This window comes from Scyliorhinus torazame, chromosome 7, assembly GCF_047496885.1.
Source record: "Scyliorhinus torazame isolate Kashiwa2021f chromosome 7, sScyTor2.1, whole genome shotgun sequence".
NCBI lineage: Eukaryota > Metazoa > Chordata > Chondrichthyes > Carcharhiniformes > Scyliorhinidae > Scyliorhinus > Scyliorhinus torazame.
The window spans coordinates 301760574-301785219 of NC_092713.1; the positions used below are offsets into that span (position 1 = coordinate 301760574).

Genomic DNA, 24646 nt, shown 5'->3' on the forward strand with positions numbered 1-24646 from the left:
ACGCCCCCCCCCCCTACCCCCCCCCCCCCCCCCCCCACCCCCACCCCCGCCCCCACCCTCATTAGGGCAGCAGTCCCACCCTCTGGAGCTGTCAGCCAATCCGATTGACCTGCAGCTGCATCAGTCCCTTCAGCGCCAGGACGGGGTCAGTGGCTGATTCCGGGGACTGCAGGAAGAGAGGGAGATCAAGGCTGATGGATTCCGAGGGGAGGGCAAGGCCTGCAGGTTTGGGCCTGGAGGGTTTGGGTAGGTTAGAGAGAGGGGCAGTGAGGGGGAGCGGCTGGGTTCAAGGGCGGAAGTGGGCTGGGAGGAAGGAGGGAGCGACATCAGTGGGGGTTGCCCCACGATGGGCAAAGGGAAGCCCCCAAAGAGCGAGACCCGGTGCCCTTCCTGCCCTTTAAGCACTTGGATATTTTTTCTAAAAATCAGGCCACCCTCTCCCACCTTGCTGCCCACACCAAACATGTGTCAATTGGCTTGGGGCTATAGGCAGGAAGACATTGGGATGGGCATCAATGCTTTCATACAAGCCGCTCGCTCACCATGCACTCACTGGGGTCACATAAACTTCAACCTGACGCATCCCAAACACAAGAGAGACAAATGACTGGAAACAAAATGATAAGAAACCGTAGGAAATTCGAGATTTGGGCCCTTCAACAGACCTGGAGATCTGAGGGGCGTGAGGAGGACTGGACACAGCAAAAGGGGAAAGAAAAATGTGGCGGTGAAAAGACCAAACTGCTGTCAAAGAGCCCAAGAGGGTCTCCCAGCAATACGCATTGGAATGCAGGCTGAGTCCTGATTTGTGCAGCTGATGGGGGGTCTGTTGTCATCAATCCCATTGCAAGATCTGACAATTTGTCCAGTGTTAATGGCCAATCTGCTCATTCAGCCCCTCTCTTTTTCTTTCTGCTCATGCTTTGCGGATCCAAACCCCTCCCTGTGAGCACAGGAGATTAATCCACCCTCTTCCCAGTTCACCAACTTACATCATGATTTGAGCCTCCTCGATGAAGTCTTCCTCAGACATGGCTCCTTCACGTATCATTTTGATGGCCACTTGGTACTTGTTTTTCCAGTAACCCATGTGCACGATGCCAAACTGACCACAGCCGACCTCCTCAATAAAGGTCAGTGAGGTGGCTGTGATCTCCCACGTCCCTGTTTCACACCAGAGAAAGTATCAACGTCAGATCAAGCTATCTTCTATATCTCTTTCCATTTTTCACTCAAATGCCTTTGCAGTTATATCTGTAACATTGCCTGCCTCAGCTCAGCTGAAGCCCTCAACCATGTTTTTGTCTGGGCTTGACTATTCCAATGGACAGCTTGTCGTAAACTTCAGTACTTCCAACAATCTGCAGCCCAAGTTCTAACTCCCATCAGGTCCTGTTTGACCATCGTCCTGTGCCTGCTGATCAGTTCCTGCCCCCGCAGCATCTCAACTTTAAATTTCATGTCTTTCTTTTCAAATTCCTCCATAGCTTCCAAAGCTTCCCTATGTCTGTATCCTCTTCCAACCCTAGTGGTCTCTGCATTCATCAACATGAATGTTGGGAGGGTGTTGGCTACAGAATGGTATGTCAGAAAGAAGCTTTTATGGTCTTCTGTAGGTCCACTGTAAGCATTTATTAACTGCTGGGACTATTAGGGTGGCACGATGGCGCAGATGTTAGCACTGCTGCCTCACAGCGCCACCGACCCTGGTTCGATTCTGGCCTTGGGCGACTGTCTGTGTGGAGTTTACACGTTTTCCCCCGTGTCTGCGTGGGTTTCCTTCGCGTGGGTTCCGATTTCCTCCCACAGTCCAAAGAAGTGTTGGTTAAGTGGATCGGCCATGATCAATGCACGGGGTTATGGGGATAGGCCGGGGAGTGGGCCAAGGCAGGGCGTTCTTTCAGAGGGTCAGTGCAGGCTCGATGGGCCGGATGGCCTCCTTCTGCATTGTTGGGATTCTATGGATTTGATTTACACATGTGGAGTTAAGAGTATAAGCTGGGAGCTGTCGCCATGCTTAGATCCACACACATCTCTGCTCAACACCACTCTGACCCTTGGTGCGTGTCATGTGCCTTCTTACATCACTGTGTGGGCGGTCCTGTACTCAGTCCCACAGTAACCCTATATGTGCCAGACCCTCATACTACACCTTCATCCAAGGCTTAATCAAATGCATTTAGAATTATATTTGTTTACGTCAGATCTTAAATTGTTAGCATTCCAATACATTTTTGTTGTTCCATTAATACTAATCCTGCATTATCCCCAGCCTAACTCCCCGCTTCAGGTCCTTGAATCTAAAGGTTCGGGCAGGCTGGGGACATTATAACGCTTCCATGTCTAATTTGCAGTTTTGTCAGGGCAGTGGTAGGCTGGTTCTTCCTGTTGGTCGGGGGTGGGGGGGTGGGTTGAGCTGACATCTGCATTCGCTTTCATTCTTTTCTGCTAATCCTACGTGTTGAACCGCACTTCCCCTCTGGCTGTGATGATTGGTGGTTGCTGCAACTTTAACTCATTTCTTGCAAGGTGGACAGACATTGTGTTGGTCTCCTTCTCACTTCTTTCACTTTTTCTGCCATTGTGTGGACCACCTCGATGAGGGAGAACAGTGACACACTCACCTCTGTTCTTCATTGTCAGCCACGGATGGCTGCTGCCAGCTTCCAGCATCTCTAGTGTCTTTGGCATGCCGGTTGGGAGTTGCAGCTTGTGCACACACAGTGTTGCAGTGTTGACCTGCTGTACCATTGTCCAGGCTGGAGGTTGAGGTTTCTCAGACTGCTGATCACTCTCTTTCACTGGGGACATTGTAGTTCTCCTTCGGCGAACGAGTATGACTGCGCACCTAAGAAACTCCGTGTTACTGGTCATGGGATCTGTGGGTTCGTCCATGGCTGAGGAGCCCGATCCTAGAGCCCCGTCTTCGACCCCACACTTGGCAGGTGTTTCCGGGAGGTGGGTTCAGTCCTTGGACTCTCGATCGCTGGTGTTCCTTTTCGGGGCCTCCTCTTGCTGGCGAGTGTCCTCGAAGAATTGTGGTTGGCGGTTCTGACCATTGAGCGTTTTCCGGGACCTGTAACGAGAACGGACAGACCTGCTCCGCAAAGAGAGAGATCAGTTCGGAGCTGAATTTCCAGTCAGGGTGTTCTGTTTTATATTTGAGCATTCAGGAATGTGAGGTTCTGTTTGGTTGTATTGACATCCCCTGCCATCTTGAGGAGATCCGAGGTTATACAGGCATCCCTGCTCTTGAGATAGAAAAGCTGGGTCCACGATCATACCAATGACGGAAGTTGGATTCCTCTGGGCCTGTAAAGTGGTGGGTATATTGTTTGAAGCCAGGGGTCCTTCAGCTCTTTGTCCAAAAGGACCATCGCGCTGTTCTCCTGTACCAAATTGAAATTTGCTGGATGGTCATTGACAGAAATTTCACATTTTAAAATAAGAAAGCAAGATCTTTGTCCTCACTGAAGAAGCAAGGCTGCGAACCTTTTGGATTTGCAATCTCGACGTCGTGGGTCATCCGAGGGCCTTCTGCGCTTTTTAGAATTCTTGCATTGCACAGCTTGCCATAGTGTCCAATCCTGGTTCATTGGAATCATTGGGCTGAGATTGCAGGATATTGGTTTCGCCTGTGAGGGCGCTTCGCTCCACAGAGCTGGCATGGTCACTCTGCTGGCCTTCCAGGAACTGCTTTCCTTGACCTAGTGTGTCTTTGTGGCCTGACAAGCTGGACTGAGGGTTGGTTTCTGCACCGTGATTTATTCTCTCGCCTTCAGATTGTCCTGTGCTGCTCAAATGGTTCTGACCGTCTAACCATCTGGATTGTCTTTTCCAGGGTTAGACCTGCTTGGAGGAGGCCAGAGAGTGCGTTCGCTGTTACTTCTACCACTATTCTGCCACTGATGATTTCAGACTTCAAATCTCCATATTCATAACCTTCTCTCATCCTATATAGGTGAGTGATGGATGAATCGACTGGTTTTCCTGGCAATTGGACTCTTTCATCGAACCGAGCTCTTTAGAGTATTTTATTACTGCTTAGATTGAAATAAATGTCGAATGGTTTTAGTACCCTTTGAATTTGGTGGATGATTCATTAATTCCCTGTCTTACAATGATGCTGTCTGCAATCGGGCCTATCGAATGAAGCAGCGTGTTTACCTACTCTTTGCTGTATCTTTAAGAATGTTTTCCACCAAAGCCTCCAATTTGGTGATTGCCCTGGCCCTTGGATTAGACTGAATTGACTTGAAAGTGTGGAATTGTGATCCGCGGTTATTAAGTATTTTTTTTTTTTGCAGCTGCAGTTTTAAATGCTGCTGCACATTTTTGAAAAGTTATGTACCCAATTATTTTTTCCAATTAAGGCATAATTTAGCGTGGCCAATCCACCTACCCTGCACATCCTTGGGTTATGGGGTGGGACCCACGCAGACACGGGGAGAATGTGCAAACGCCACACGGTCAGTGACCCGGGGCCGGGATCGAACCCGGGTCCTCGGCGGCGTGAGGCAGCAGTGCTAACCACTGCGCTACAGTGCCGCCCCGCTGTTGTCCTTTTAAGAATGTCGGGCAGCGATAATTTATCTCTCTGCACTGCTTCCCACAGTTGTCAGATTTCTGTTGATGGAGGAGTTTCTTTTTAAACTTGTTATCTGCGCATAACCTTCAAAACCAATAGTTCTGGCCAATAATTTGCTCCCCTGAGCTTTTGAATTCAATATGAAGGCAATTCTATTGCCCAGCCTTCAGCCTTTTAAAAACTTTCTCTGGAACTTAGTCCGGATTTTCAGGTGCCGCCCCTGTTCATTCAGAAACAAAAAGAGATTTCTCATCCTTGCCCGATTTGGTGGGCTCCACAAAATGACGATGCCACCTTTCTTGAAACAAAGGTTAACAATGGCTGCCTGGATCGGCTGCCTGCAGACTTCTTGCATTCGATTATTTGCTTTGTAAACTGTCGAGTCAGTCAAATTGGAGGTCCTGCTTATTTTTGTGACGTTCCCAAAATATGTAATTATTTCTTCTTCCTTTTTCTTTCGGACGGACTTGGACGGCGCATATTCAGGCTCTGACTCGGGGATTGGGTTTTAGCGACGGGTTTCTTCCAAGCTTTCCGACACTGAAGTACTTAAAGCAGTTCTCTGGACTTGCTGCAACCTGGAACTTTAAAAGATTTAGCTCCCCCTTGCAAGTTCTGTCAACTCTTCACTCTAAAACTGGACTATCAAAGGAGATTCAGTGGAGGCCTCTGCTGCAGTGAGGAATTTTAAATCTCTGCCTTCAGCTTCCGGGCCTTTTCTCTGGAGCTTTTTCTGGCTAATTCTCCTCCAGGCCTCTGCTTCGTTAGGAGTTTCTTTTTGGTCAGAATGATTTATTGAATTTTTCTCAGTCGTCCAACATTTTGGTTTGTCTCTGCATTTTAGTGAGGTTCTGGGTTTTTAATCACTTTGCTGCCACGATGTCGGGAGACTGTTGTTACAGATCGGTGTGTTTCAAAGGCGGCTCCATGGTTTCCTGTAGGTTAACTGTAAAGTCTTTATTAATTACTAGAACGACTTACACATGTACAGTAAAGGGTACAGGCTGGGAGCTGTCTCCATGCTTAGGTCTATACATGTCTCGGTTCAACACCATACTGACCCTGAATCTGGATCACGTGCCTTCTGACACCACTGTGTAGGCGGTACTGTGCTCAGCCCCACGTTAACCCTGTGTGTGTCAGACCTTTACACTACATGAGCAACCCCAACTTGAAGCGCTCCATCATTGGCGGCCAAGCCATCAGATGCTTGGGTCCTAATTTCTGGAACTCCCTCCCAAAACCTGTCCCCCTCTCCTCCTCAGTCTTTGTTTTGTTGTGGAGATGCCGGCGTTGGACTGGGGTGAGCACAGTAAGAAGTCTTACAATACCAGGTTAAAGTCCAACAGGCTTGTTTCGAACACTAGCTTTCGGAGCGCTGCTCCTTCCTCAGGTGAATGAAGAGGTCTGTTCCAGAAACATATATATAGACAGATTCAAAGATGCCAGACAATGCTTGGAATGCGAGCATTAGCAGGTGATTAAATCTTTACGGATCCAGAGATGGGGTAACCCCAGGTTAAGGAGGTGTGAATTGTGTCAAGCCAGGACAGTTGGTAGGATTTTGCAGGCCAGATGGTGGGGGATGAATGTAATGCGACATGAATCCCAGGTCCCGGTTGAGGCCGCACTCATGTGTGCGGAACTTGGCTATAAGTTTCTGCTCGGCGATTCTGCGTTGTCGCGCGTCCTGAAGGCCGCCTTGGAGAACGCTTACCCGGAGATCAGAGGCTGAATGCCCTTGACTGCTGAAGTGTTCCCCGACTGAATCTGTCTATATATATGTTCCTGGAACATACCTCTTCATTCACCTGAGGAAGGAGCAGTGCTCCGAAAGCTAGTGACATCGAAACAAACCTGTTGGACTTCAACCTGGTGTTGTAAGACTTCTTACTTTGTTTTGTTAACAGAAGACTCGAATCAGGCTTACCGTAACTGAAACCAGCTGTTGTGGGAGCTGTTTCTCTCCACGAAGACACGGGGTATCTCAGCCGCGTAACCAAACCTGCCAAAGACAAAAATCCATTTCTCTTCAGATTTAACGCAAGGTGCAGTCCTGTTTGAACACAATATCACTGAGGGAAAGGGAGCTGCTAACGTCCACATGTTATATACTATGTCGGTTTTGTGTTTCACTTTGGAGGGTGGGAAAACAGTCTTAGCAATCTGAATTAAAAAGAGGGGATACAAATAACGGGCCTGTCAGCAGCAAGGCCCATGTACTTGGACCTGTGTCTACTGAGTGAACCCAGCAACTTATAATTAGAGTTAGCTGGATTCGCTGTGTGTGATCTGGAATGCACGGCCTGAAAGGCAGGCTGGAGAAGGCTCAGTCATAAGTTTCAAAAGGGTATTGGAGGGATACTTGAAGAGGAGCCAAATACAGGGAAATTGGGAAACAGCACAGGAGTAGGACTTCAGAGAAGTGGCTCCTGCCTGACAGTTCGAACGGCCTTCTCTGTGCTGTATGATCTAGACTCAGTCACACTGGGTTTATCCTGTCCATTTCACCCAGGCCCAGATATGGTAACTTGGCTCCACCAGTTAGACACGAACAGCAAAGGTTTCCTTATACAACATGCTATTTACGGAATAGTGCAGCCTTGATACTGCCAGTTGGCTTCCTGGATAGAACTGAGCAAAGGTCCGTGCTCTGCTTGGCGATTCCACGCGTTAAGTATCGAATGGATGAGCGGGTCACAAGACCTTTCTGCACATCGCCCCTTAAAGGGACCAGCTACTACATCCCTCCCCCTATGAGCTCATTAATTCAGGGGCAGCACGGTGGCGCAGTGGTTAGTACGGTTGCCTCATGGCGCTGAGGACACGGATTTGATCCCGGCTCTGAGTGGAGTTTGCGCATTCAGGCGTCTGCGTGGGCCTCACCCCCACAACCCAAAGATGTGCAAGTAGGTGGATTGACCATGCTAAAATTGGCCCTTAAATGGAAAAATAAGAATTGGGTACTTTTAATTTATAAAAAAATAAGTTCCTTACTGCACAGAATGATGGTTAGCTAATACAGTTCGGGCACAGTGGTTAGCACTGCTGCCTCACGTCGCCCAGGTCCCAGGTTCGACCCCGGCTCTGGGCCACTGTCCGTGTGGAGTTTGCACATTCTCCCCGTGTTTGCGTGGGTTTCGCCCCCCACAACACAATGATGTGCAGGGTTGGTGGATTGGCCACGCTAAATTGCCCCTTAATTGGACAAAATGAATTGTGTACTCTAAATTTAAAACAAAACAAATACAGTTCCCCATAATTTACAATAATAAATATTTTTAAACAATCCAGCAAAAACTCAGTCTCTCTGGTGACCTCCGCTTCCTCATAGAGCGACCCAACTTCCCAGTCTGCTTCTGTTGGGATACTTTCTGTAGAAACTGCCACATTAGGGTCTCTCTTCCGGAACTGAGGCTTCAAACTCCTTTGTCTCAGTTGCAACAATACTCTCGCCTGTCACAGGCTGATTGGACATTTCACTTCTCGGGCAGCCAACAACATTTCCACTTGGCAACAACGATCAGTGGCTCCTGGGGTGACGCTCATCCACGCTCATGGTCCACATGTTTCCTCAAAATCCTGTCTTCTACATACACTTGGTAAGACGGTTCTACTGTGGCCACAACAATTCCTGCTTGGGCCATTCCCGAAATGTCTCACGTAAACGAGAGGGATATGAGCCAAATGCAGGCAAATGGGGTTAGCTTAGGTGGTGTTTTGGTTGGCATGGGCCAGTTTTGGCCGAAGGGCCTGTCTCCGTTCTGTAGATTCTATGATTCTATGAAACTGGGTCATCTATCTCATACGAGCTTGCCTCTTTAGTTGAATCATGGTTCCTCTCCTGGTTCCACTGTTTTGCCTCTCCCTTCTTTGCTGAATTTGGGAATACCAGACCTAGCTTTGTCCTTAAGCATCGATCCATCAATAGTTCTGCCGGAGATGTACTTGCGGTTGAATGCGGGGTGGCCCTGAACACGAAGATAAACCGGGCTAGTTTTGTTTCCAAAGATGCAGCTGATTGTTTCCTTAAGCCGGTCTTGAATGTTTGGACTTCCCGCTCAGCCTGTCCATTGGATGAGAGATGATGCGGCGCAGTTCTGATCTGCTCCATCTCTTTGGAAGGCATGGAACGTAGGAACTTGGCACTTTCAAAAGTCGTTCCGTTATCCGATACGAGTACTTTGGGTAACTCATGGTGCGATGCACCGGTGAAGTTTCTCGGCTGTGGCATATGTGGTTGTGGAGCCCGTCTCAAATACTTCCAGACATTAGGAGGGGGCATCTGCCAATGGTAGAAATGCTGTGCCCAAGAAATGGGTCCATGTGCACTCACACCCATGGCCGACCTGGCCATTCCCAAGGGTGCAAAGGCGTTGCAGCCGGTCATGTCTCCTGTGACTGGCACTGATCCCAGTGCTTCACTAATCTCTCAATATCGGCGTCAATACCTGGCCACCAAACATAGCTTCGAGCAAACATCGTCATTTTTGGCACAGGGACAATGACTCTCGCTCCCTGTGGAATAATGTTATCCTCTCAGCTTGGATAAAAACAACTCACTGCGGATGCTGGAATCTGAAACCAAAGGGCAAATGCTGGAAAACCTCAGCAGGTCTGGCAGCATCGTTAGGGAGAGAAAAGGGCTCACGTTTCGAGTCCAGATGACCCTTTGTCAAAGCTAAAAGGCAGCATGGCTCCTCTTTCCTAATGCAGGGTGGTTTCATGTCATCCTGCCAACCTACTAATATTTTGTGCCTTATCTTTGATAACAGCGGGTCTCTGCTGCTCCACGAATTCATTTGCTGTGCTGACACTGGCAAAATGTCTAGAAAATTCATCACCGTCGCGACTTCTTGCGGTACTGGGGGTGGGGTGGGGGCGGGGCGGGGGGGGGTGGGGTGGTGGTGGCGGTGGCATGTGTGTGTGTGTGTCTGTGTGGGGAGTGATGGTCGGTATACAATGCACGGTAGCATTGTGGATAGCACAATTGCTTCACAGCCCCAGGGTCCCAGGTTCGATTCCGGCTTGGGTCACTGTCTGTGCGGAGTCTGCACATCCTCCCCGTGTGTGCGTGGGTTTCCTCTGGGTGCTCCGGTTTCCTCCCACAGTCCAAAGATGTGCAGGTTAGGTGGATTGGCCATGATAAATTGCCCTTAGTGTCCAAAATTGCCCTTTGTGTTTGGGGGGGGGGGTTATTGGGTTATGGGGTCAGGGTGGAGGTGTTGACCTTGGGTAGGGTGCTCTTTCCAGGAGCCGGTGCAGACTCGATGGGCCGAATGGCCTCCTTCTGCACTGTAAATTCTATGATTCTATGATTCACGATCTGGCAGTGGAAGGTGACTAAGGGCATCAGCTTTGACCATTTGTGTCCCTGGTCGCTGATAAGGTGTCGACGGATACAATCGACAGAATAACCTTGTCCCCCTTTAAAACCCATCAGCGGCTTGTGGTCTGTTCCACAGTGAAATGTCTTCCATAGACATCCTGGTGGAGTTCTCTCGGTCCATACACGACAGACAGCCATTCTCCTTCTCTCTGCGGATAACCTTTCTCAAATTCAGAAAGGCTTCTTGACACGTATGCAACAGGCGTCTCAGGCCCATCATCCATTCTGTGAGAGAGAACTGCCCCAAATCCATTTGGGGAGACATTACACGTTAGCACCAACTTCCTGGACGGGTCAAAATGTCCCAGTAGGCAAGATTAATGCAATAGTTGCTCGACCTTATTAAATGCTTCTCTCTGTGGTGCTTTCCAGAACCATCTCTGGTTTTTCTTCAGTAATACGTGTAAAGGGGTAATAGCGTTGACAGATTTGGAGCGAAACGCCCGTAATAATTAACCATCCCCAGGAATGGTTGAAGCTCTTCAGTGTTTCTAGGGGCCAGAGCCTCCTTCATTGCCCTTACTTTGTCCTCAATAGGATGCCGTCCCTGGGCATCCACACGGTAACCGTGGTAACTGAGGTAAGCTACTTCACTGGCCTGGAAAGGGCATTTTTATCTTTTTAGGTGAACTTCCTCCTCCTGAAATCTTCTCAGTATTTGTTCTAGATTAACCAAGTGTGCTTCTTCGGTTGCACCAGTAATCAATACATCATCCAAATGCACAACGACAAGCCCGGTGATAAATTTTTCATGGTTCTTTTAAATATGGTGCAAGCTGATGAAACTCCGAAAGGTAGGCATGTGTATTGATAAAATTCTTTATCGGTATTAATAGTCACGTATCATCTGGACGTATCATCCAACTCCAACTGCAACTATCGATATGCGTGACTCTCAGATCCAATTTTGTACATGAATGTCCTCCAGCCTGTCTTGCTATATAAATCCTCTATCTTTGGGATAGGGTATTTGTCCAGCTTTGCTGCTTGGTTTACTGTTAATTTATAGACCCTGCATGTGTGGACTGTTTTATTTGGCTTAACCACAGGTACTGTAGGGGCTGCCCATTCTGCAAACTGGACTGGCTGGATGATACCCAGTTCTTCAAGCCTTTCTAGTTTGGACTCAAATTTCGCCAACAAAGCATAGGGCACAGGGTCTAGCCCTGAAAAACATTTGAGGTGTCCTCTGGGTCGACCTGTGAATTTTTGCCTTTAAGCCTTTGATTTTTCCGACTTCATCCTGAAAGACATTTTGAAACTTCCGGATTACTTTATGCAGACCCCTTCCTTAATGCTAAGACTGTCCAACCTCGTGAGTTTATTTTCTTGGAGCCAGGAGCGACCAAGACTTGGTCCTTGGCCAGACGCCACGATAATGGAAGTTGGGCTGATTGCTGCCCATAGCTACAGATGTTTCTGTTGTCCCTACTATCTTCATAGCCTCCCCCTTGTAGGTAGCCAATCTACCTGATGTGTTCTGCAGCCTGAGGGACTGAACCCTTTCTTGAAGATACCTGTAGGTCAGCTCCCCTGCTGTGGCAGCAGCCTCTCCAGTGTCCACTTCCATTCTTAATGGGCTGCCATTGACCAGTAACACCACTGTAACGGGAGCTACTTTACCTGTCTTCACATTATTCAGCTGAAGAACATTCTGAACACTCGCTGAACAATCTTCACCACTATGTAATGATGCTGGACTGCTCATTCTACTGGTACTAGGCAGGCTCTGTTTAATCTTGCATCTGAGGCTCAGGTGGCCTTTCAGCTGGCAAACAGAGCATTCCGCTTCCTTGAATCTGCAAATCTTTGGGGAGTGATTTCCTCCACACCTGTAACACTCTGTCCAGACCCTAGGTGGTTGGTTCATTCTCCTGAATCTTCATTCTCTACCAGCTTCAGTATTTGTTTTGTGGTTTAAACGGGTGTCTTTTGCTTTTGGCACCACTGCCGTCTGCCGCTTCCCGCTCTACCTGGTGGATCGTGCCATTCTGCGTGCTCTGAAGTTCCTGGGCACCCTTCGCAGCTCTCTCCATTGCTAATGCTATTTCCAACACTTGTAAAAAATTAATCTGTACTCGTTGGAGTTTAGAAGGATGAGGGGGGATCTTATTGAAACTTACAGGATACTGCGAGGCCTGGATAGAGTGGACGTGGAGAGGATGTTTCCACCTGTAGCAAAAACTAGAAGCAGAGGGCACAATCTCAGACTAAAGGGACGATCCTTTAAAACAGAGATGAGGAGGAATTTCTTCAGCCAGATGAATCTGTGGAACTCTTTGCCGCAGAAGGTTGTGGAGGCCAATTCACTGAGTGTTTTTAAGATGAAGGTAGATAGGTTCTTGATTAATAAGGGGACCAGGGGTTATGGGGAGAAGGCAGGAGAATGGGGATCAGAAAATATCAGCCATGATTGAATGGCGGAGCAGACTCGATGGGCCAAGTGGCCTAATTCCGCTCTTACGTCTTATGGTCTTCTGGTCAGCATATCACTTAGTGTTGTACCAAAGTCACAATGTCCTGCAATTTTCCTAAACCTCGCTCTGTAGGTTGCAATGGTCTCCCGTCGGGTTTTCCCATGGAATTGAATTTAAACTGTTGCAAAATCATCGCAGAGTGCTTTGGGGGGCAGTGCTCTGTTACCAAGTCTACGGCCTCCATAAAGGTGCTTGCACCGGGTGTGTTTGCGGACGTAAGGCCATGGATTGAATCATATGTAAATTTGGTCCCGCACGGGATTAGCGATATTGCCGCCTTCTTCCCCTCCTCAACTCCATTTGCTGGGATGAAAAATTCAAATGGCCCGACATACCGCACCCAATCGTCAGCAGAGGTCTCGAAGGGATCCACTCTCATAAATACACTGCAGCTGTCTTTTGCTTGGTAAGGTTGACTGGGACTGGGCCAGGTACTGAGCTGATGATCTTGCAGGCGCACCCAGTGCTTTTTCTTTATACTTCGCCGCCAAATGTACCAACCTGGCTCCACCAGTTAGGTACAAAGAATTAATGTTTACTTACACAACATGCTATCGACAGAGTAGCGCAGCTTCGATGTTGTCAATTTGCCTCCTGGATCGAGCTGTGCAAATCCCACGCTCTGCGCGGTGATGTCCTGTGCTGGATACCGATTGGACGTGTGGGTCACACGACCCTTCAGAAGATCGCCCTTTAAAAAGAGGCAGCGACCACACCAGGATATTTCAGATGGCAAGGATCCCCATCCTGCCATCTGAAGGCCCAATGGGGGCCACAGCCCTGCAAACTCCCCCTGCCCCGCAGCCATTTCACGCTGGAATGAGCATCAATGGTCTGCAGATGGGGCTTTCACCCCTCACTCAGGAGGAAGTCCTTCGAGGTCTGGTGGCCCAGCACCTCTTTGGTCTCTGCTGTGATAGAAGTGGAAGTTCATGGCAGAGCCTGAATCCCAAGAGTGCATGAAAAGATGACTTTTCGGGATCTCAGGACTGGAAGGGTAGGGAAGACCTGGGATAGTACGGGAGAGACTGGGATCGGCGGTGAAGTCCAGTGGCCACCGGACTGGAAGGGGGCACCCAAAGTTGGGAGGGGGCTTCTGATGATGGCACCCCCTTAGTCCTGCCCGAGACCGAAACCCCATTACATTCAGCTGCCCCCATACCCGCGGAACCCTCACACCAGCCTTAAAATAGAGGCTGGACAGAAAACAGCGCTTAAGTGGTCAATAACTGGCCAATTGGGGGCCTCAATTCAGGCAATGGTGGGCACGGTCCAAAGCCTCGCCCGCTCCATGTGCAAAATCACTGAGAGGCTGGGGTGGGCAGGAAGCCCATTTGTGCTATTTCACACTCCACCCCCCCTCCCCCCCCCCCCCCCCCCCCTCGCCAACCCCACCCCTTCCCTGAGGAGAATTGTGAAATTCAGGCTATAGAACCTCGCCACAGCCACAAATATCTCTTTACCTGCTGCATTGTGCTGGTGGTACGTGATCAGTTCTGGAATGGAATCAAAGACGTGTTTTTCTGCCAGGTAATAGCGTTTGAGAGCATCGTCGATTTCTCTGATGTGGTAATGTTTGACCCCGGCACTGCTCTCGCTGGTGGAAGTAATAAAAAAGAGAGAGATCTTGCATTTATACAACACCTTTCACAACTTCAGGATGTCCGAAAGTGCCAATGAGGTCCGGTCACGTTTATAATGTTGTGGAAACCCCCCCCACCGCCATGGGGCAATCTGCTTTAAATCGTTCTCAATGGAAGAAACTGGTGTGACAACTGGATTCGAGATTATCAAACCAACCGTTAAAGAATGCAAACTGGCTGGGTGATGTCAGAGAAACCAATGGAGCTCATTGGCCTTTGGTCCAAGGCAACATGGCTGAATGACCTTGGCGCCATTCGTACACATTTACTTATCCTTTACAAGGTTTATCTCTCCTCCCGCTCTCACTATCTCGGTGCGCCTCCATCTCTCTGACTCGCTCAGTCTTCCTCTGTTTCTTTCTGTCACTCACCATCTCTCACTCTGCTTGCCTCTCCATTTTGCTTTGCTCTCTCACTCTCTTCTCTCAATCTGACTGGCTCTGTTACTCTCACGGTCTCTGTTTATCTCGCTGTCTGTGCGCGTGTGTGTGTCTCTCTCTCAGTGCCCCTCTGTCTATCTCTCTCTGTCACTACCACTCTTTATCTCACCGTCTTTCTCTCTCATTCCTCTCTCTCTCTCTTTCTCTGCCTCTCCCTCAATTCCCTCACTCTTTTATGCCTAATCTGCCGACCTTTATCACACTTTATATCTCTCCCTCACTTGCTGTCGCTCAATCAGCACTTCAGAACTGTAAATTAAAGCCACTACGATTGGAGAAATGTCAGCGGTTGTGAAACAGGCTGATCAGCAACTCATCTGAATATATGAAGGAGGATCATCGGACTAGGCTAGTTTGACATTGTAAAGAATGAGGGTTTTCTAGGTCAGCAAAGAGCACACAGGGCAGCGAGGCGGAACACACAACCTGATTCTGAATTGTTAACTATTTTTTATGATTTATCTCTCAGAACATAGCAACATCCCCTGGTTAATTTTCACACATTAGGTGGTATGAGTTGGAGAGCTTAGTTCTAGAGGATGTGGTCTACGACTCCCTTCATGCATTAGATCCTTGCAGCCTTTGCTAAACAGCCACACGAGCTGGTGATGATATGGTTCAGGAGGAAACATTGGAAACCCTGCTAGTGGTTCATTTGCAAACAAACTGGCAGTCAGACTCGGAGAGAGTTCTCCAGCTTGGCCATCTTGGAGCTGATGAAATGTCCAAACTGGTCAGAGGCCAGTCGAGACATACAAAGATGTCGCCGGACATTCAAACAATCTGAACAACCTCACCCATCATCCTTCCCCCCTGTTCAGTAGAAAGGGTTAATTCAGGCATGGCGCATAACAGCCAGGAAGGTGGAGGGTATTTCTGAATATTTTAACTTAACTTTGCCCACACAGGTTGTGGAATAGGATTAACTGTATCCAGTATAGTGTGTTACAGAGTGAGGGAGGATTAACTGTATCCAGTATAGTGTGTTACAGAGTGACAGAGGATTAACTGTATCCAGTATAGTGTGTTACAGAGTGACAGAGGATTAACTGTATCCAGTATAGTGTGTTACAGAGTGACAGAGGATTAACTGTATCCAGTATAGTGTGTTACAGAGTGACAGAGGATTAACTGTATCCAGTATAGTGTGTTACAGGGTGAGAGAGGATTAACTGTATCCAGTATAGTGTGTCACAGAGTGAGAGAGGATTAACTGTATCCAGTATAGTGTGTTACAGAGTGTGAGAGGATTAACTGTATCCAGTATAGTGTGTTACAGAGTGAGAGAGGATTAACTGTATCCAGTATAGTGTGTTACAGAGTGTGAGAGGATTAACTGTATTCAGTATAGTGTGTTACAGAGTGAGAGAGGATTAACTGTATCCAGTATAGTGTGTTACAGAGTGACAGAGGATTAATTGTATCCAGTATAGTGTGTCACAGAGTGAGAGAGGGTTAACTGTATCCAGTATAGTGTGTTACAGAGTGAGAGAGGATTAACTGTATCCAGTATAGTGTGTTACAGAGTGAGAGAGGATTAACTGTATCCAGTATAGTGTGTTACAGAGTGAGAGAGGATTAATTGTATCCAGTATAGTGTGTTACAGAGTGAGAGAGGGTTAACTGTATCCAGTATAGTGTGTTACAGAGTGAGAGAGGATTAAATGTATCCAGTATAGTGTGTTACAGAGTGAGAGAGGGTTAACTGTATCCAGTATAGTGTGTTACAGAGTGAGAGAGGATTAACTGTATCCAATATAGTGTGTTACAGAGTGAGAGAGGATTAACTGTATCCAGTATAGTGTGTTACAGAGTGAGAGAGGATTAACTGTATCCAGTATAGTGTGTTGCAGAGTGAGAGAGGATTAACTGTATCCAGTATAGTGTGTTAAAGAGTGAGGGAGTATTAACTGTATCCAGTATAGTGTGTTACAGAGTGAGAGAGGGTTAACTGTATACAGTATAGTGTGTTACAGAGTGAGAGAGGGTTTATTGTATCCAGTACAGTGTATTGCAGAGAAAGACAGGATTAACTGTATCCAGTATAGTGTAAAACAGAGTGAGAGAGGATTAACTCTATCCAGTATAGTGTGTTACAGAGTGAGAGAGGATTAACTGTATCCAGTATAGTGTGTTACAGAGTGAGAGAGGATTAACTGTATCGAGTATAGTGTGTTACAGAGTGAGAGAGGATTAACTGTATCCAGTATAGTGTGTTACAGAGTGAGAGAGGATTAACTGTATCCAGTATAGTGTGTTACAGAGTGAGAGAGGATTAACTGTATCCAGTATAGTGTGTTACACAGTGAGAGAGGATTAACTGTATCGAGTATAGTGTGTTACAGAGAGAGAGAGGATTAACTGAATCGAATATAGTGTGTCACAGAGTGAGAGAGGATTAACTGTATCCAGTATAGTGCGTTACAGAGCGAGAGAGGATTAACTGTATCGAGTATAGTGTGTTACAGAGTGAGGGAGGATTAACTGGATCCAGTATAGTGTGTTACAGAGTGAGAGAGGGTTAACTGTATCCAGTATAGTGTGTTACAGAGTGAGAGAGGATTAACTGTATCCAGTATAGTGTGTTACAGAGCGAGAGAGGATTAACTGTATCGAGTATAGTGTGTTACAGTGTGAGAGAGGATTAACTGTATCCAGTATAGTCTGTCACAGAGTGAGAGAGGGTTAACTGTATCCAGTATAGTGTATTGGATAGTGAGAGAGGATTAACTGTATCCAGTATAGTGTGTTACAGAGTGAGAGAGGATTAACCTTATCCAGTATAGTGTGTTACAGAGTGAGAGAGTATTAACTGTATCCAGTATAGTGTGTTACAGAGTGAGAGAGGATTAACTGTATCCAGTATAGTGTGTTACAGAGTGAGAGAGGATTAACTGTATCCAGTATAGTGTATTACAGAGTGAGAGAGGGTTAACTGTATCCAGTATAGTGTGTTACAGAGTGAGAGAGGATTAACTGTATCCAGTATAGTGTGTTACAGAGCGAGAGAGGATTAACTGTATCGAGTATAGTGTGTTACAGTGTGAGAGAGGATTAACTGTATCCAGTATAGTGTGTTACAGAGTGAGAGAGGATTAACTGTATCCAGTATAGTGTGTTACAGAGTGAGAGAGGATTATCTGTATCCAGCATTGTGTGTTACAGAGTGAGGGAGGATTAACTGAATCCAGTATAGTGTGTTACAGAGTGAGAGAGGGTTAACTGTATCCAGTATAGTGTGTTACAGAGTGAGAGAGGATTAACTGTATCCAGTATAGTGTGTTACAGAGCGAGAGAGGATTAACTGTATCGAGTATAGTGTGTTACAGTGTGAGAGAGGATTAACTGTATCCTGTATAGTGTGTCACAGAGTGAGAGAGGGTTAACTGTATCCAGTATAGTGTATTGGATAGTGAGAGAGGATTAACTGTATCCAGTATAGTGTGTTACAGAGTGAGAGAGGATTAACCTTATCCAGTATAGTGTGTTACAGAGTGAGAGAGGATTAACTGTATCCAGTATAGTGTGTTACAGAGTGAGAGAGGATTAACTGTATCCAGTATAGTGTGTTACAGAGTGAGAGAGGATTAACTGTATCCAGTATAGTGTATTACAGAGCGAGAGAGGATGAACTGTATCGAGTATAGTGTGTTACAGTGTGAGAGAGGATTAACTGTATCCAGTATAGTGTGTCACAGAGTGAGAGAGGGTTAACTGTATCCAGTATAGTGTATTGGATAGTGAGAGAGGATTAACTGTATCCAGTATAGTGTGTTACAGAGTGAGAGAGGATTAACTGTATCCAGTATAGTGTGTTACAGAGTGAGAAAGGATTAACTGTATCCAGTATAGTGTGTTACAGAGTGAGAGAGGATTAAGTGTATCCAGCATAGTGTGTTACAGAGTGAGAGAGGATTAACTGTATCCAGTATAGTGTGTCACAGAGTGAGAGAGGATGAACTGTATCCAGTATAGTGTGTTACAGAGTGAGAGAGGATTAACTGTATCCAGTATAGTGTGTTACAGAGTGAGAGAGGATTAACTGTATCCAGTATAGTGTTTTACAGAGTGAGAGAGGATTAACTGCATCCAGTATAGTGTGTTACAGAGTGAGAGAGGATTAACTGTATCCAGTATAGTGTGTTACAGAGTGAGAGAGGATTAACTGTATCCAGTATAGTGTGTTACACAGTGAGAGAGGATTAACTGTATCGAGTATAGTGTGTTACAGAGTGAGAGAGGATTAACTGTATCGAGTATAGTGTGTCACAGAGTGAGAGAGGATTAACTGTATCCAGTATAGTGCGTTACAGAGCGAGAGACGATTAACTGTATCGAGTATAGTGTGTCACAAAGTGAGAGAGGATTAACTGTGTCCAGTATAGTGTGTTTCAGAGTGAGAGAGGGTTAACTGTATCAAGTATAGTGTGTTACAGAGCGAGAGGGGATTAACTGTATCCAGTATAGTGTGTTACAGAGTGAGGGAGGATTAACTGGATCCAGTATAGTGTGTTACAGAGTGAGAGAGGGTTAACTGTATCCAGTATAGTGTATTGGATAGTGAGAGAGGATTAACTGTATCCAGTATAGTGTGTTACAGAGTGAGAGAGGATTAACTGTATCCAGTATAGTGTATTACAGAGCGAGAGAGGATTAACTGTATCCAGTATAGTGCGTCAGAGAGTGAGAGAGGGTTAGCTGTGTCCAGTATAGTGTGTTACAGAGTGAGAGAGGGTTAACTGTATCCAGTATAGTGTGTTACAGAGTGAGAGAGGGTTAATTGTATCCAGTATAGTGTGTTACAGAGCGAGAGAGGATTAACTGTATCGAGTATAGTGCATCACAGAGTGAGAGAGGGTTAACTGTATCCAGTATAGTGTGTTACAGAGTGAGAGAGGATTAACTGTATCCAGTATAGTGTGTTACAGAGTGAGAGAGGATTAACTGTGTCCAGTATAGTGTGTTACAGAGTGAGAGAGGGTTAAGTGTATCCAGTATAGTGTATTGGATAGTGAGAGAGGATTAACTGTATCCAGTATAGTGTGTTACAGAGTGAGAGAGGATTAACTGTATCCAGAATAGTGTGTTACAGAGTGAGTGAGGATTAACTGTATCCAGTATAGTGTGTTACAGTGTGAGAGAGGATTAACTGTATCCAGTATAGTGTGTCACAGAGTGAGAGAGGGTTAACTGTATCCAGTATAGTGTATTGGATAGTGAGAGAGGATTAACTGTATCCAGTATAGTGTGTTACAGAGTGAGAGAGGATTAACCTTATCCAGTATAGTGTGTTACAGAGTGAGAGAGGATTAACTGTATCCAGTATAGTGTGTTACAGAGTGAGAGAGGATTAACTGTATCCAGTATAGTGTGTTATAGAGTGAGAGAGGATTAACTGTATCCAGTATAGTGTGTTACAGAGCGAGAGAGGATGAACTGTATCGAGTATAGTGTGTTACAGTGTGAGAGAGGATTAACTGTATCCAGTATAGTGTGTCACAGAGTGACAGAGGGTTAACTGTATCCAGTATAGTGTATTGGATAGTGAGAGAGGATTAACTGTATCCAGTATAGTGTGTTACAGAGTGAGAGAGGATTAACCTTATCCAGTATAGTGTGTTACAGAGTGAGAGAGGATTAACTGTATCCAGTATAGTGTGTTACAGAGTGAGAGAGGATTAACTGTATCCAGTATAGTGTGTTGCAGAGTGAGAGAGGATTAACTGTATCCAGTATAGTGTGTTGCAGAGTGAGAGAGGATTAACTGTATCGAGTATAGTGTGTCACAGAGTGAGAAAGGATTAACTGTGTCCAGTATAGTGTGTTGCAGAGTGAGAGAGGGTTAACGGTATCAAGTATAGTGTGTTACAGAGCGAGAGGGAATTAACTGTATCCAGCATAGTGTGTTACAGAGTGAGAGAGGATTAACTGGATCCAGTATAGTGTGTTACAGAGTGAGAGAGGGTTAACTGTATCCAGTATAGTGTATTGGATAGTGAGAGAGGATTAACTGTATCCAGTATAGTGTGTTACAGAGTGAGAGAGGATTAACTGTATTCAGTATAGTGTGTTACAGAGCGAGAGAGGATTAACTGTATCAAATATAGTGCGTCACAGAGTGAGAGAGGGTTAACTGTGTCCAGTATAGTGTGTTACAGAGTGAGAGAGGGTTAACTGTATCCAGTATAGTGTGTTACAGAGTGAGAGAGGGTTAACTGTATCCAGTATAGTGTGTTACAGAGCGAGAGAGGATTAACTGTATCGAGTATAGTGCGTCACAGAGTGAGAGAGGGTTAACTGTATCCAGTATAGTGTGTTACAGAGTGAGAGAGGATTAACTGTATCCAGTATAGTGTGTTACAGAGTGAGAGAGGGTTAACTGTATCCAGTATAGTGTATTGGATAGTGAGAGAGGATTAACTGTATCCAGTATAGTGTGTTACAGAGTGAGAGAGGATTAACTGTATCCAGTATAGTGTGTTACAGAGTGAGAGGATTAACTGTATCTAGTATAGTGTTTACAGAGCGAGAGAGGATTAACTGTATCGAGTATAGTGTGTTACAGAGTGAGAGAGGATTAACCTTATCCAGTATAGTGTGCTACAGAGTGAGAGAGGATTAACTGTATCCAGTATAGTGTGTTACAGAGTGAGAGGATTAACTGTATCCAGTATAGTGTGTTACAGAGTGAGAGAGGATTAACTGCATCCAGTATAGTGTGTTACAGTGTGAGAGAGGATTAACTGTATCCAGTATAGTGTGTTACAGAGCGAGAGAGGATTAACTGTATCGAGTATAGTGCGTCACGGAGTGAGAGAGGGTTAACTGTGTCCAGTATAGTGTGTTGCAGAGTGAGAGAGGATTAACTGTATCCAGTAAAGTATGTTACAGAGTGAGAGAGGCTTGTCTGTATCCAGTATAGTGTGTTACAGTGTCAGAGAGGATTAACTGTATCCAGTAGTGTGTGTTGGAGAGTGAGAGATGGTTTTCTGATGATACAAAGATCTGTAGAGGGACAGGTCGTATTGCTGAAGCAGGGCGGCTGCAGAAGGACTTGGACAAGCTAGGAGAGTGGGGAAAGAAGTGGCAAATGGAATACAACGTGGAAAAGTGTGAGGTTATGCAATTTGGTAGGAGGACTGGAGGCATAGGTTATTTTTGAAATGGGGAAATGCTTAGGAAATCAGAAGCACAAAGGGACTTGGGAGTCCTTGTTCACGATTCTCTTCAAGTTAATGTGCAGGTTCAGTCGGAAGATAGGAAGGCAAATGCAATGTTAGCATCAATGCTGAGAGGGCTGGAATACAAGAGCAGGGATGTACTTCTGAGGCTGTAAAAGGCTCTGGTCCGACCTCATTTAGAATATTGTGAGCAGTTTTGGGTGCCGCATCTCAGGAAGGATGTGCTGGCCTTGGAAAGGGTCCAGAGGAGGTTCACAAGAATGATTCCTGGAATGAAGAGCTTGTCGTATGAGGAACAGTTGAGGACTCTGGGTCTGTATTTGTTGGAGTTTAGAAGGATAAGAGGGGATCTTATTGAAACTTACAGGATACTGCGAGGCCTGGATAGAGTGGATGTGGAGAGGATGTTTCCACTTGTAGAAAAAACTAGAATCAGAGGACACCATCTCAGACTAAAGGGACGATCCTTCAAAACAGAGATGAGGAGGAATTTCTTCAGCCAGAGGGTGTTGAATCTGTGGAACTCTTTCTCGCAGAAGGTTGTGGAGGCCAAATCACTGAGTGTTTAAGACAGAGATAGATAGGTTCTTGGTTAATAAGGGGATCAGGGTTTGGGGGATAAGGCAGGAGAATGAGGATGAGAAAATATCAGCCATGATTGAATGGCGGAGCAGACTCGATGTGGCCTAATTCTGCTCCTATGTCTAATGATCTTACTTATGGTCTTACTGCCCCTCTGACAGTGCAGCACTCCCTCAGTACTGACCCTCTGACAGTGCAGCACTCCCTCAGTACTGTCCCTCTGACAGTGCAGCACTCCCTCAGTACTGACCCTCTGACAGTGCAGCACTCCCTCAGTACTGCCCCTCTGACAGTGCAGCACTCCCTCAGTACTGACCCTCTGACAGTGCAGCACTCCCTCAGTACTGCCCCTCTGACAGTGTAGCTCTCCCTCAGTACTGACCCTCTGACAGCGCAGCACTCCCTCAGTACTGACACTCTGACAGTGCAGCACACCCTCAGTACTGACCCTCTGACAGTGCAGCACTCCCTCAGTACTGCCCCTCTGACAGTGCAGCACTCCCTCAGTACTGACCCTCTGACAGTGCAGCGCTCCCTCAGTACTGACCCTCTGACAGTGCAGCACTCCCTCAGCACTGACCCTCTGACAGTGCAGCTCTCCCTCAGTACTGACCCTCTGACAGTGCAGCACTCCCTCAGTACTGACCCTCTGACAGTGCAGCACTCCCTCACTACTGACCCTCTGACAGTGCAGCACTCCCTCACTACTGACCCTCTGGCAGTGCAGCACTCCCTCACTACTGACCCTCTGACAGTGCAGCACTTCCTCAGTACTGACCCTCTGACAGTGCAGCACTCACTCAGTACTGACCCTCTGACAGTGCAGCACTCCCTCAGTACTGACCCTCTGACAGTGCAGCACTCCCTTAGTGCTGCCCCTCTGACAGTGCGGCACTCCCTCACTACTGACCCTCTGACAGTGCAGCGCTCCCTTAGTACTGACCCTCTGACAGTGCAGCACTCCCTCAGTACTGACCCTACAACAGTGCAGCACTCCCTCAGTACTGACCCTACAACAGTGCAGCACTCTGTGTGAGTGCATGTGTGTGCACATGCGTGTGAGTTTGTGCATGGTGTCTGGATATTGTGACTTCTGTGACGTTTGTTAATTGCATTTTTCACCCATTTGCAGAGAAGTTCAGAGATTCCAGTCATCGTGTGTCAGAGATGTCTGTGCTCTGAGGTAAACTGCTCCATCACACAAAATATTCAGGACCTCCCGCTCCACAAAGTTCTCATCCTGGTCAGCTCCATCCCCCTTCCAGAGGCCTCCTAAAATTATTCCTCTTCCAACCTTGCTGACCAATATAGTTAACCTTATGTTTTCATTTGTCTCTCTCTCACCATGATTGCCTTTATCTTTTGCTTCTGGAGTAACCGCCCACCCTCTGACTCTCTCTCACTGGATCACACGGGGCGGCACGGTGGCACAGTGGTTAGCACTGTTGCCTCACAGCGCCAGGGTCCCAGTTTCGATTCCCGGCTTGGGGCATTGTCTGTGCGGAGTCTGCACGTTCTCCCCATGTCTGCGCGGGTTTCCTCTAGTTGCTCCGGTTTCCTCCCACAAGTCCAAAGATGCGCTGGTTAAATGGATTGGCCATGATAAATTGCCCTTTAATGTCCAAAGATGCGCGGGTTAGGTGGATTGGCCATGCTAAATTGTCCCTTAGTGTCCAAAGATGCGCAGGTTAGGTGGATTGACCATGGTAAATTCGCCCTTAGTGTCCAAAGATGCGCAGGTTAGGTGGATTGACCATGGTAAATTCGCCCTTAGTGTCCAAAGATGCGCAGGTTAGGTGGATTGACCATGGTAAAATTCGCCCTAAGTGCCCAAAGATGCGCAGGTTAGGTGGATTGACCATGGTAAATTCGCCCTTAGTGTCCAAAGATGTGCAGGTTAGGTGGATTGACCATGGTAAAATTCGCCCTAAGTGTCCAAAGATGTGAAGGTTAGGTGGATTGGCCATGCTAAATTGCCCCTTAGTATCCAAAGATGTGCAGGTTAGGTGGGGTTACAGGGATAGGGCGGGGAAGTGGGCCTAGGTTGGATGCTCTTTCAGAAGGTCGGTGCAGGCACAATGGGCCGAATGGCCTCCTTCTGCTCTGCAGTGATTCTCTGGTTATTGAAACAATGCCGCAGCGGAAAAGGTAAGACTCGCGCATTGGGTTAGAAATCCCTCACCTGGTAGCTTTACTGAACACCGAGACTGTGTACATCCCCGCATGTCTCGAGTCTCTCACCATAAAAGCTCCTTGTTTAGCCTGAAACACAGTCATTATCAGGGTGAATAATTATCGTGCTCAAGGTATCACACAATCAAAGACAGAGATCGACAGACTTTCTGG

At 46.8% G+C, this 24646-nt stretch overlaps 1 protein-coding gene across 1 annotated transcript in view; it reads right to left on the minus strand.

Moving 5' to 3' along the window:
• The window catches only part of LOC140427130 (tyrosine-protein kinase ITK/TSK-like), a 96480-nt gene that overhangs the window by 24991 nt on the left and 46843 nt on the right, over positions 1-24646 (minus strand). The window contains exons 9-12 of the mRNA XM_072512669.1: positions 24483-24562; positions 13918-14051; positions 6519-6593; positions 993-1164 (exon numbers count right to left, since the gene is read on the minus strand). Of these exons, the coding sequence (XP_072368770.1) occupies positions 993-1164; positions 6519-6593; positions 13918-14051; positions 24483-24562 (461 nt within the window). The remainder of the gene's footprint in view (positions 1-992; positions 1165-6518; positions 6594-13917; positions 14052-24482; positions 24563-24646) is intronic.